This window comes from Cheilinus undulatus, linkage group 8, assembly GCF_018320785.1.
Source record: "Cheilinus undulatus linkage group 8, ASM1832078v1, whole genome shotgun sequence".
Taxonomy (NCBI): Eukaryota; Metazoa; Chordata; class Actinopteri; order Labriformes; family Labridae; genus Cheilinus; species Cheilinus undulatus.
Window position 1 is genome coordinate 50850939 of NC_054872.1, and position 14464 is coordinate 50865402.

The following is a 14464-nucleotide window of genomic DNA, read 5'->3' on the forward strand; positions in this document are numbered from 1 at the left end:
GTTTTCATGTCATGACCAAACACAGAAACACTATGAGGTCTTGACTTGACAGTTACATAACACCCCCCATGGTGACCTTAACCTTGTTTTTATGTTTGCCAGTTTCTGTTTGGTAAATTGAAGTGCAAATTTATGGTGCTTTTAAAGCTGAGTGCTGCACAGGGTTCCTTTCATCCAAACACATCTACACACGCATAGCCTCAAACGCCCCACGCTGTTCCAGACTCATTGATTTCTGAAAACTCTCAGACATCTGGTGTGCAGATTTTTGATCAAATAGAACATGTAGGCTCGTTTTTAGCCAGACAATATTTCATAACTGCATCAGCGCAAACACTTAAAGTCCAGGAAGCATTTTCAAAACGATATGATGGCATCGACTCTGACACGTCAAGTCAGGAGAACAAAATACTCAGGTTTGACATTTCTACTTGGCTGACTTCATTAAAACAAGATGAACTGGAGGATATTTTCCTCTTTGATTTAAACATTTTGTATGTCACCTTTTATATGTAGGATCACAGGATTATTGCATGTCCAAAAGTCAGTGTGCTCTAAACCAGAACACCATACAGGCATATTTTCTTAAGATGTTTTGCAGAATTAATCTTCAGTTTTGACCTGCAATGTTTTCATCTCACGTTCATGCATTTTGCTTAGCAGGAATGCACATGTACTAAGCTGCTGGGTATTTAAGATATTACTGTGTATGGATACTAACAGCAGCAAGTTAACTGCAGGGGATCCTCTCATTAAATCTTGTACAGTTTTACTAATAATTTTCAGCTTTTGTCAAGGAATATTTGTTTAAAACTTTGAGGACTGATTGGTGTGTATCAGCAGAATAACAGAATAACAGAAACAGAAAGTCTGTGGTTAAAGTCAAACATCAGGATAATAAAGAGGGATATTGTAGGTTTAAAAACTGGATAAAGCATGTGTTGTTTCACGCGATACTATGGCTTCACATTCCTTCATGTGATGAAACTTTGACCAACAGAGGCTGTGTGATGAAATCTGCTCCATCATATCTGTCAGCATGATGACTGTCCAAACAGGGTTTATTTATTAACATAAAAACATTTTACAGGGAGAGTTGTGGGAAAGCATTTCCTCTAACAATGAGTCAGCAGATGCTTACTATATATTTCTGGGATGGGATATTTGTGAAATTTTAGGATAGTGTATATCCTGATAGGCAGGGATGAAAATCAGGTCTCAAAAATGCCTTTTAATTCAAATACAGAGGCATTTATTCTTTTTAAACAGCTTTATCAATACTTTAAAGCAGCAACTTTGTTTCTGATGACCCACTTCTTACAAGGCCAAAGCCATCGAAACCCTACAACTTAGCTTTTTTCTACGTCATCACCGTCGGCGCCGTCCTCGTCTGGTTTGTTGAGCTGATGTCAGGTGCTAGCTTGGATAATGTTAGATTAAGTTTAACCAGGTCCTGATCTGGAACTTTCTATTTTACAAGCCTGGTAGAAGCCACTTCACCTTTGTCACATCTCCCGTGACCCAATGGTGGGTCCTGACCCTGACTTTGGGAATGGGTGCTTTAAAGTACATGTTAATAACATTATTATCAGTGACCTCCTTCTTTGTTTTTGGATCAATTCTGAAGTCTTGGAAATTTCACAGAATTTGACAACTTTAAATGTTGTATGATGTTTGACCAACAGTCCTGAAGAGATGTCACATTTTTATCTCATTTAGACAGTACATGATCAGGGATTTACATTCGATCCTTAGTGCTTTGTGTGGACGCACCTCACTGCAAACTGAAAATGGTTTGGTAGCTCAGATTGCATATGGAGGGGGCCCGGGACGCCTCCATGGGGACAGGATTGGTTGTGTATACTCAACGGATACTGACACGCATTAACCTCCTAAAACCCTGCATCCACATATGAGGACATTACATTTGGGCTTTCCTACGTTGTAGCAATCATTTTTGGAATTAGAGTTGATATAATTGTTCGAAATGTCCGTTCAAGTTTAAGGTATTTGCTTGAAGTGCTGGGATAATTTGCTGTTTGGATATTTTAGGGAATTTGCTTGAAGTTATCAGTGTTTTTATTGAAATAAAGAGGAGATGCTTGTTTATTTTGGAGGGTTTCATGGCTTTGAATTTATTTAATTTTCATACACACTTTCATGGGAATATGGGGAAATTATTACCACATTTTTGGGAAGATGGATTGGGAATTTGGGCTTCAGGGTTGTACTGTGAATTTTGTTTGGGTTATTTCCATCATTTTCATGGAATTTTGGAGAATGTTTCTTGAAATGGTCTAGAATTTTCCAATAAATTGAAGGGGGAATTTACTTAATATTTGGGGAATATGCTTGAAATTTGCATGGAATTTTTTGGGAAAATTTTTATTGGAATTTTCAGGCTTTATGGGGAATTTTCTCTGAAAGATTTGAGTACTATCTACAAAATAATTGGGTACTTTAAAAATATGTCTTAGAATTTTCAAAGACATTTTTTGAAATTCTGGAATTTTGGGGGGGTTTGGAAAGGAAAATTTCCAAGAAATTCCCGTTCAACTGCAAGACTGATATTTTAACCTATCTGACCGTATTTATCCCAAATAAGTGGGAGAAAATAAAAATGCTCTCCAAACAAAGGCTCAGGTCTCAGGAGGTTAACGCTAGCTGATGTGATCTGCTGTGTTGTGCTAGAAAACAAAAGCATGGCTTTATTTATGTCCATCCAACCTGGCTTGGAGGGACAGGAAATGCAGTTCTTCTTAGAGATTCAGATTATTTTTCTCAGCTCTGTGAAAAGAGCCTGTCTATTTTGCAAATTTTTTTTGGTGCTATTTGCATTTTTTATTAATTTGACATACCTGTGCCATTTTTCTATGGCATATTATTAATTCCATTCATCTGGGAAACCTCCCATCCAAAGTGTTGGGAAGGGAAGGCCTTTTAAAAAAAATCCTAGAAGCTGATTGGACAAAAAATCTGTCTGTCACATTCGTTATGGGCCAATCAGAGTGAAGAGAAGAGACAAACTGAGGCAGCAGTACATTTAAAACCTTTACTGGAGCTCCACAGGGGGGCGCTGTAGTAGTTTAAGATCATGCTTGTATGTAGATAAAATTCATGTCAAAGCAGCAGCTAAACCCTGCCCATAGCTAAGGCCTCATTACCCTTAAATGATGCTGATTGGTCGGATCTGGCGCAGTGGTTTCAGATTGGAGCTTTGCATGATGGACCTGCCTGGTGGCAGACATGGAATCTGGACAGTCCTCTATCTTTGCAAGATCACTTTTTTAAGTCTTTAAAACAACAACGGAAAAAAATAAGAGGAAACATCCCAGTGCATTCATGAACGGCACATCATGACTCTTTTTCTGATCTCTATTTGTCTCGGAAGACATATCGTGCATGCATAATGTTGACCTACTTACTAAAATGCAGTCACTTCATTTCCAAATGCATGTATCAGATCATGAATCCCTCATCCTGCAGTGTCAAAATAACTCCAGACTTATTAATTACAAACAGTGAAATCTCAGAGCTTTCATTTATGCACACATGATGCTTTTTCTAATAATAATAATAATAATAATAATAATACATTTTATTTATAATACACTTTTCATTAAGGAAGATCTCAAAGTGCTAAAAAGATACATGCAAAGTAAAGTTGGTATTGGCATTTTATCGGACTTTTAAAAAGATATTTAGTTTTGCTTGTTTTTGTCCCAGAGTCTCGATGGAAGATGACCTCCTGCTGCCGTACACCAACGGTCATGGCCCCTCCCACTCTCACAGATACGTCAGGGACTGTCAGCCTGTCGCCCACGGTAACACCACCCACGAGAGCTGGCCTTCCAGTAAACACAGCGGGCTGCCGGTGGCAGAGTCCACCATGTTTGTGTCCAAAATGGCAGGAATCCACAGATGGGTTTACGGTCAGTGATGGAGTCAAATAAACTTTATTGATGAAGTTCAGACAGTTTAAAATGATGTGTTTAACCTGCATCTGACCCATGTCTGATGAACCTCGGCTGTATTGATCCTTTTATGTCTCTGACTCTCATCCATTTATATACAGAAACTGTTTTTGGAACTATTTTTCAGTCTTAAAACTAAAACATGAGAAGTAGAAATAATATTAAATACCAAATAAAGTTTTTAGTTGGCATTTAAACCAATAACCACTTTGTTGTTTTAGTACTACACAGGAAAGTAGGATTATATTTTACTTTTTAACCTAATCAGGTTGCTTTTAAAGTACTCAGTCAGCACTCTGAAAGTACATTTAAAGCCTTTACTTTCTCCTTTTATTCTAGTGAATCTAAGCTGATTTTATTTCTACTTCAGTAAAACTTATCCAGACTAACTTTTTTTTTTTTTATCCCTGATGATGTAACATCATGCTCCTTATAAATCTGTTTTTGACAATTTTATGTCTTCTTCTTGTTGCCTCCAGGACACATGACAGTGGTCCACGACCCTCTGAGGACCGTGTCGGTGTTGGAGCCGGGCGGTCCGGGTGGCTGTGGGATGAATCATAGAGCCACCGTGGAGGAAACGGCCCGGGCTGCCGGATGTTTGTATGCTCAGAATGGCGGTTTCTTCAACACCAAAACAAGCGCGTGTTTAGGAAACATTGTGAGCGACGGCACGCTGGTGCAGGACAGCGGTGGGATCCAGAATGCTCAGTTTGGGATCAGGAAGGATGGCACCCTTGTGTTTGGGTAGGAAAACAGACCCAGAAAACACCAGGGCACTCACAATGATGGGCATTTTTGAGGGGTTTTCCAGCTCTGATTAGAGCCGGCTACATTCCACTTATCTCTCTCTACAGCGTGAGAGTTAAAGATGAAATCAGCTGAAGTCCCCCGTGTTCCTTGTGTCATCTTTTAAAGGAAAACCAAAGCCACCTGTAAAACAAGATGAGGCCACAAACCTACCATAAAATCTGGATTAAAAGACCCTGTTATAAGACACTCTGTTTTGAAATCTTGAGGGATAAAAGTTTAAACTTTCCTCTTGCATGATATTTTCCATTTTGCTCAGTAAAGTCCAGAACGTGAAGTTTCTGTGCTGCTGAGTTCTCTCAGTACCGTTGTTTATGCTGTATGGAGTTTGAGCATCTACTAGCTACAGTACGGTAGTTTAGCTCTCAGCCTACAGTGATTGTTGTGAGACGGACTCACAGCCTCTCTCTGCCCTCCTCCGTCTGTCACTTAAGGATTTACAGAGTCGAGTTTTCAGTCAGACCAACACTCCACACAGTTCATTTACTTTTGCATGTAGACCGGTGATACCCAACATGTGGCTCTTTATGTTTTAATTTGAAATATTTTTACCCAAGAAATCCTTAGAAAAAGGAAACTTTGACCTCAGAAATTAATCAGTTTGTTTCCCATACTTACACAGAAGGCTTTAGTTGTCAAACTTAATTGTCACATTTATCCCATTTTTACCTTTTTTCCCCATTTTTGCCACTTTTCAACAAATTAAGCTACCTTTGCCATTAAATACCACTTTTTTCCTGACTTTGTTGTCCATTTTTGCCACTTCTTTTTGACACTTTTCCCAATTTTTTTCCCATTTTAGCTACCTTTTGCTATTTGATACCACTTGTTTCTTCTTTTTGCGCATTTTTGCCACTTCTTTTAGCTACTTTTATCCCATTTTTGCCCCTTTTCCCCATTTTTCAGCCATTTTTGCCCATTTAAGCTACCTTTTGCCATTTAATAGGCAAGGCAAGGAAAGTTTATTTGTATAGCACATTTCAGCAACAAGGCAATTCAAAGTGCTTCACACAGGACGTTAAGATACCACTTGTTTGCTAATTTTTTGCCCTATTTTGCAACTTGTTTTAGCCACTTTTATCCCATTTTTGCCCCTTTTCACCACATTTCGCTTATGTAAGCTACCTTTTGCCGTTAGGTACCACTTTTTCCTATTTTTTTCCATTATTGCAACTTCTTTAGCCACTTTATCCCATTTTTGCCCTTTTTCACCACTTTTCTCCCTTTTAAGCTACCTTTTGCCATTTGATACCACTTGTTTCCTCTTTTTTGCCCCTTTTTGTCCATTTTTCCAACTTGTTTCAGCCACTTTTATCCCATTTTTGCCCCTTTTCACCACTTTTTTCCTATTTAAGCTACCTCTTGCCATTTAATACGACTTGTTTGCTATTTTTTGCCATATTTTGCCACTCTTGACTGATTTTTGCCCCTTTTCACCACCTTTCTCTCATTGTTTTGCCACTTTTGGACCATTTTGCCACCTTTAACTTATTTTTATTGCTACTTCAAACCATTTTTGCCACTTTCCACCACTTAGTGGCTCTTGCAAAGGTGTTTTTCCACATTTTGGCTCTTTGGTTGAGCAGGGTTGTGTAACACTGATGTAGGCTGTTCACAATCACTTTATCCTGAATGTCCACTGGGGCTCAGGAAGTAGGGGACAGTCATTAGAAATGAATACGAAGGAATTTCGTATGTGACATCTCTAAATGGTCCTGTACGCTGCTCTTATCATTAAAAAATTTCCAGATACATTGAGTACAATTCTTACAGTTTGCAGTAAAGTGATTTCTACTACAGTTTAACAGATTTACCTGGCATTGAGGTGATCGATATCACAGTTTACTCAGTCCCGCAGAGCTCCTAGTGTCTAGTGTCATGTAGCCAGTTGAAGGGAAACAAGAGTCTGAGCTAAGAGGCTAGCTGAGCCCCTTTAACATTAAAAATCCTCATTTTGTCACAAACTTTGAAACAGTGATGAACTATTAATCGAATAAACCTTAAATGGCGAGTGTCTGAGTAATGAGAGGTGAAATTTAACCATGCATTAAATGTATGGAACAGTCTATCTGACATTTTAGGTTCAAATACATCGCTTTTTCTCAGATAACGGCACTCAAAGTCCAACTGGGCCTGAGCATGGATACTTCATCCTGTCCTACTAAGATACATGCAGCTTAAAAGAAGCACACTCTCACAGAGTAAGAGTGCCATCATTGTTTAAAATAAATGTTGAGAGGAAGTTAAATCTACCCTACGTCACACGCGTGTGCATTAGCAATCATACCATACAGAGGCGTCCTGTGCTTGAGCGCAGTACGATGCACTCAACGAGCCAAACAGACAGGACTTTAGGGGTGAAGCATGCTCGGACAGGGTAATAATTGCCTGGTATGAGTGTGACCTTAATGTTGGGTCTTCATAAAGAATATAAGCCATTTTCAGATATAAAGTCGTAGAAATTTCTACAGGATTTAATGCAGGCTGGCCCTGAAATCTTCCTGATCTGGTAGTTCACTCACAAATCTTTGTTTATGCAAAATGTAGCTTCAGATTAAGCTTAATTTGTTTATATGATAGTTGAGTTCACTAGCTGAGGAATCAGTAGAAGTTAAGTTGTCAAAAGTATGTTTCACAGACCTAACAGGGCAGTGACTGCTGTATCAAGTTTTTGGTTTTCTGGGATTTACATGGAGCCTTATTTTTGTTTTAGCTCTGCTATTTCCGTGTATTTGACCCACAAATGCCACACAAACTGTTGCATAGAATATGGCCTCATCCAGCTTTTAAATACACAAACTTTTGGCCCCAGTATGATGCAACAGCTGGGTTTGTTTACACCTGTTGAAAGTGACCCATTCACCTGTGGAATTGGTCGGGCCGGTATTTAAACACTGAAATGAATATTTTAGAAATCAGATGCCTAGAAATGATATCTTTAGCTAAGTCCACAGCTTAATATGGAACTTAATAAGTAACCATAATGTTCAGATCTTGGCTTAGGGCTTTAAATATCAAGCTGTCATAAAATAAACAGCTTGTTATCTTTCAGAAAGCTCTGCAGCCTCGATCCGTGGCAGAAAATCATGTTCAGGAGTCATAAAATCCACAAAGCAGGCAAAACAACAGCTGTGTGTTTTCAGCTATGTAAACAGAGGGATATTAGAGTGATAGAAGAGTCAATATCTCTGTGTGTTTTATGGTCCTTATCAAGCCATGCAAGCTGTGAGACATAAATAATAAGCCTATGTGCCTCTGTTATTGCTGGATGTTTCCATGAAGCTGCTGCATGATAATAAACCTTCTAATGCAGGCTAAAGAAGAGAGCATTTACCTCCACATTCAGTTTAAGATATGATGCAACATTGTCAATAATGACAAATGGTGACACGCGTCTTATCAAATAAAAAGATGTTGTAATCTTGCAGGTCCTGAAGCTCCTGAAGTCCTGCTCCTCTCACTGGAAATAATGTAATATAATAATAATGTAAATAATCAGTAATCATCAGTAATCATTTACCAGACTTACACTGTAGATGTGTTTAAATAGAATCTGTTTTTGGCCGCTGGTTTAAGAGTTAGATAATTTAAGTAAGATGATACCTCTCCCTAGAAGTCGAGGAAATATTAAACCACTTAAAATAACCACAGAGGGCACAGCCATGTCAGTTGTGTAACTTAAAAATGTGGCAGCACTCCAGCTGCCAACACATCAGATTGAAGCAGTTAGAGCTGCCAAACTAAGAGACATGTAGCTGCAGGAACATACTAGAGAGGGTATAATTTAATGAACTGTAGAAGTGTTTGTCTGCTGAGTAGCAGAGAGGAAAAGTTACCGTCATTAGCTTTGGAGCTCGATTTCTATGGTTTCAATTGTGCTCCTAAACTGTAAGAAGAAGAAACATATTTTATCAATCCTTGAAGGGAAATTCACAGTTTACACTCCATTGTTGAACGTATATTACACACACATAGGCTGAGTTACATGCAAACATGCAGAAGTAGGATCCCATGGGCATGCACTAATGGAGAGATGTCAGTGTAGAAGGAAACCAGACCAGTACTGTTTGCAGTTTGAGCTGTAGGTAACGTTAGTAAGCGCTGAGTTGTGCACATGCCTTGCATTAAAGGGGACATATTTTACCCCTGTAAGACAAGTTTATATTGTTCTCAGAGGTCCTCAAAACATGCCTGTGAAGTCTGTTGCTGAAAAAACACTCCAGTATTGGATTTTTGCATGTCTAAAAACTAGGGGTGTAACAGTACAGGAAAATTTGGTTCGGTACGTACCTTGGTTTTGAAGTCACAGTTCGGTATGTTTTCGGTACAAGCGAATATATATATATATATATATATATATATATATATATATATATATATATACATATATGTATATATATATTTGTATTAATATTTGCATTAAAATAAATAGACTGAATAAATTACATTTAAATTATTTATAATGCAGCAACCTCCTTCCAAAAGTTCCTCAATGATTAAAAATATTAATAAATAAATATATTTTTGAATTACTAGTTTTTTAAAAAAAATTGATGTATTGACATATTTATACCCATTCTTTAAACACTAAAATTTCCCAGCCAACTTGAACGCATCATCATACAACCATGCGTTAGCTTGTTAAGTAAGCTAATTAACATTTGTTCTGCCGATTTTCAACACAGACTTCAGCACTGGATTACTTTTTTAACCAATGGGACCTACTACAAAGTTTGGGAGAACTTTTCACAGCCCATCTTGGAGGTTAAGAGGTTAAAGCCGTGTGAAATCTGAGGATAACTTTACCTATGATGCAGCTGCAGACATGATGGAGTCCTCTCTCCCCCTCCTCTGAGGCTGACAGTTGAGGGTAAAATTAATTTGATTCACAGAGCCAGAGCACCAGTGTTAAAATAAAAACAATCTTAAAGAATAGGACAGTCATAACCTGCTTGTGAGACATTTTGTTGTTCCTCTTCATTACAGTGACGTTCTTGTTTGAGTGGAGCCTTCATAAATGCTCTGATTGGTCCGCTGGACGACGTGCTGTCAGCGACACAGCTGCTGAATAATGTCAGCGTTACTGTTGTTGTCTTTGTCCACTGTTGTATTTTACTGGGAAACAAAGAGTTCCTAAACAGGACACTTTTATCTGGGAATATTCAGGCTGTTGCTGTTGCTTGCTGTGGTTGTGTGGTTGCCAGGACAGTGTGACAGTGAGTTGTTCTCTGGTTTTCTCTCTATGTTTCAGCTTCGTTCCACATGTATTCGTTCGGCACACGTCTGTACCGTACCGAGAGGCCTGTACCAAATCGGTACAGTATGAATACATGTACCTTTACACCCCTACTAAAACCCCTCTTTTTCAGCCCTGCTCGGAACGAGCTGTTTCTGTGTCTGTGGCTTTAAATGTTAATGAGCTGTCTGACTCCGCCCCTCTCAGGAAATGGATGCAGCTCTCCTGATCCTCCCCTCAGCTGACAGCTGGCGGCTGAGAGGAGGGCAGAACTTTCTTCCAAGAGGGAGGGGCCAACTGAACCTGGGGGCGGGGCTGACTACCACATGACATCATGAGGGGAAAATCTGAGAATGGCTTGTTTCAGCACACATTTTCTGAAAGGTGGAGAAAGAGGGGGGCTCTGGTACTTGAGGGGATTGTGGACAGACCACATACATATTTTTGTTAGAAAAGCCTGAATAAATGTATTTTGCATCGTATGTCCCCTTTAAGGAGCATTTTGCGACTAATAAGGGTTAACTGGGAACAAGTCAGTAACATGACTGGGTATAAAAAGAGCATTTTAGAGAGGCAGAGTCTCTCAACAGTAAAGATGGACAGAGGTTTCCTCAACGTAAAATTGGAAAGATGTTGAATCTCCCAGGATTATCACCTAATATTTGATTGAACAGCATGGATGTAAAGGAAATTTGTAAACCTTGTGTTTCCTTATTAAATATTCCTTTCTTGCCTGTTTCAGGGAAGAATCTCTTAAAGTAACAGTGAAACTCATTTTCTCCTTTATTTCGCCCCTTTTTAAAATAATCCTCTCTGGATAAACAGTAGGTCTTGTTTGCTAAATTGAACTCTGAATCCATCAGCTCATGCTGTTGTGAGTTTTTGGTCCTCATCAGGATGATTGTTTCGATTATCCACGTGTATTTTAGGCTCTTGACGTGTGTTTGTCTTCTCTTGATCACGCCACTCTCATCCTGCGTCTTATTTTTTGTCATTCACCCCTCCTCCCAGTCATTAGTCACAGCTCATTAAGGATTGATAGACGTGTGATGACTTTATAATGACTCACCTGCTGTGTGGACAAACAGTTTTTCTCCCCACCTGCAGCACAAACACTTTGTTCTTCCTTATAAAACTCAATTAACAGCTCATGTTTCATACAGGGACACACATTTGTAGGTTGATTATCAGGTTTTAGTTCAAGTTCAAGCATGTGAACTATCACACATCTGAGAAAATTTATATAATAGATGGTAAGAGATGTTGATGTTCCGATCTTCTCCTCAGGTATCTTTCCCAGGAAGATGTTTTGAACCAGTCCAACCCGTTTGTTCAGCTCATCAGCGGCGTGGTGTGGCTGCTAAGGAACGGGGAGGTTTACATCAGCCAGAGTCTGGTGGCCGAGTGTGACAAAACACAAGAAACAGGTGTGTACCATGCATTCATGATCATAGAGGAAACAGAACAGTTTAATATGAGGAGGAACAGTTCAGTTTGGAGGACAAACAACACTGCTAGAGAAAATCTTTCATTAAAATGAAAGATGAGGAGCACCATGAGGTAAAACGTGATGTAACATAGTCCCTTGTAGTCTCAATGAAGTTCTGTCCTGTGCTGTGCCTGCCGCAACTCCAAAAAAGTTGGGGCGCTTTGTAAAATGTGAATAAAAACAGAGTGCAATGACTTTTAAACCTCATAAACCCATATTTTATTGAACATAAACAACATATCAGATGTTAAAACTGGGACATTTTACCATCTGATGAGAAATATTAGCTCATTTTGCATTTTAAGGCAGCAACACATCTCAAAAAAGTAGGGACAGGGCAACAAACTGCTGGAAAAGTAAGTGGTACTAATGAAAAACAGCTGGAAGAGTCCTAAGTGACTAATTAGGGTTAACTGGGAACAAGTCAGTAACATAACTGGGTATTAAAGGAGAATTTTAGAGAGGTAGAGTGGTTGGACAGAGGTTTAACATGATGCAAAAATCTGTGTCAAAAATTGTGGAAAATTTTCATTTTTTACTCGATGTAAAATTGGAAAAGACGTTCAATATCGCACCATCTACAGCACAGAATACCATCAAAAGATTCAGAGAGTCTCGGGGCGCGCCGGTAGTCGAGTGGTTAAGGCCCGCACCATGTATACGGGGGGCCCAGGTTCAAGTCTGGCCTGTGGCACCATTTCCCGCATATCTCTCCCCACTCTCTTCCCTGTTTCCGAGTCTACCCACTGTCCTCCTACATCTAATAAAGGCACAAAAAGGCCCAAAAATAAATCTTAATAAAAGAAGAATAGAATGTGAGTGAGGGGCAAGGCCGCTGCTTTAAAAAAACAGGCATGATTCTATACTAGGGCTGAAAGATTTGTGAAAATAATCTAATTGCAGTATGTTTCCCTAATATTGCTATTGCAATTTAATATGCAATTATTTCTATAGTCCTCATGTTTTATTTTTTTCAATAAAGACAAGAATAACATTATTCTATATTATAATCTAAACAATATAAGATAGAATATACCTGCGCAAAATGATTTAAAACAAATAACTTATCTAATTACGATTGATTTGGCTCATATTGTAAATTTGATATCAATGCTGAAGAGGAGGATAGGTTTTATGTCAATCTCGTTTTGAATACGAAAAACATTTTCATTGGTAAAATTGATTTTTTTTCACTAAAAAACTTGAATCTTTGCATAGATGTGCATAAAATCTCTGCTTCAAAAAAAGTATGAGACTGGTTTTCAGACACATTTCAAGTTGAAGAAATATTGCAACTTTTGTGTTTTGTAAATTGAAGGAGCCATATTGTGATTGAATCTAATTTGCGATTGATTTCCCAGCCCTACTCTGTGCTAGAAACCTCGCATAGGCTCAGGAACACTTTCAGAAATCATTGTCTGTCACCACAGTTTGCCGTGCCATCCACAAATGACAGTTAAAGCTGGATCATGGAGAGAAGAAGCCATATGTGAACAGGATCCAGAAACACCACTGTCTTCTCTTGACCAAAGCTCATTTAACATGGACTGAGGAAACATGGAAAACTGTTCTGTGGTCAGAGGAAACCACAGACGCCGTGTCCTGGGGACTAAAGAGGAGAGGGAGCATCCAGCTTGTTGTCCTGGCTCAGTTCTAAAGCCTGCATCTCTGATGGTATGGGGTTGCATTAGTGCCTGTGGCGTAGGCGGCTCTAACATCTGGAAAGGAACTATCAATGCTGAAAAGTAGAGAGAGGCTTTAAGAGCAACATATGCTCCCATCCAGACATCCAGTCTCTGTAAGGGAAGACGATGCTAAACTACATACCACATCCATCACAACAGCATGGCTTCACAGCACCACTAGCCTCTTAGCTCATTGCTGTTTCCCCTCCATTCTCATCACCAGCAGCTTCACAGCACACAGCATGTAGATAGCCACAGAATGATGTATGAGCTGTTTGAATAAGAGGAGGGACAGTAAGTTCTGATACCAGGTCATCACTGAAGGTGTGTCGTTATTGCATAGTATTGAAGCATGGACTAAAGTGCAGTGTCACTTGATATTTGAATGTGCAAAAATGGATCATCACTGCAAAATATAAACAGGACTTAGACAACCTTTATTTATCAGGTTTTTAAGGGCATGAGTTTCCATAGTGGCAGACAGAGCTGTAAACCTGGTCTGTGTATCAGCAGCTGTTCAGAGCTTATCACAGACTCGCTGATATTCAGCTCATTCCTAAACCTCTCTCTTTGCCAGCCTCAGTTCACCTCAGCCCCCTGTGAGAGACAGAAACTGGATCATCTCTGGTTCAGCTGTAATTAAGAGCAACTTTATCTCAGAGCGCTGCCCCACTGTGTTTGCATAACGCAGGAGCTTGTCTGTGACCTGACGTGACTCCAACACACCAGAGAAACAAAACACAACAAACGCCGCCATGTGTGAGGAACAATGACAGCAATGTTGGGCAACCAGAGTTTACGTCAGGCCTTTTTACAGCACACGCCTTCATCTTGACACAAATACCACAGATAGAACAGAAACACAGTGTGATAAAAATGAAGTAAAGCTTTCTCAGAACAGATCCGTCTCTGTTTACAAGGAGCTGAAACTTGACCTTGGCTTTGGATGAGTTCATGAGCGTGTCCTGAAACTCTGCAGACAGTCTCATCTCAAGTCTATCAGTATATCCACTTCTTAATGAAAGAATTATATCTGACATTTAGAACATATCGATTTCAACTCCACTAAACCGCCTTCATGTGACATCATTATCTGCAGACAGAGGAGTGTATATATGCCACCGGGTCTTTGAGGTAATGATAGCAGGTGTCTTTTTACTGAACTTGTGAGACTGTGCCATAAAGAAGCTCTGCCATCATTAAACCCTGAGACATTCATACTGATACTAGGACAGTGTGATATTCATTAGAGATGTTCCAATACCATTTT

General features: G+C 39.3%; 1 protein-coding gene across 1 annotated transcript in view; it reads left to right on the plus strand.

Moving 5' to 3' along the window:
* LOC121514144 (N-acetylglucosamine-1-phosphodiester alpha-N-acetylglucosaminidase-like) overlaps nucleotides 1-14464 on the plus strand; it is a 32970-nt gene that overhangs the window by 2962 nt on the left and 15544 nt on the right. The window contains exons 2-4 of the mRNA XM_041794239.1: nucleotides 3727-3932; nucleotides 4454-4721; nucleotides 11308-11447. Of these exons, the coding sequence (XP_041650173.1) occupies nucleotides 3727-3932; nucleotides 4454-4721; nucleotides 11308-11447 (614 nt within the window). The remainder of the gene's footprint in view (nucleotides 1-3726; nucleotides 3933-4453; nucleotides 4722-11307; nucleotides 11448-14464) is intronic.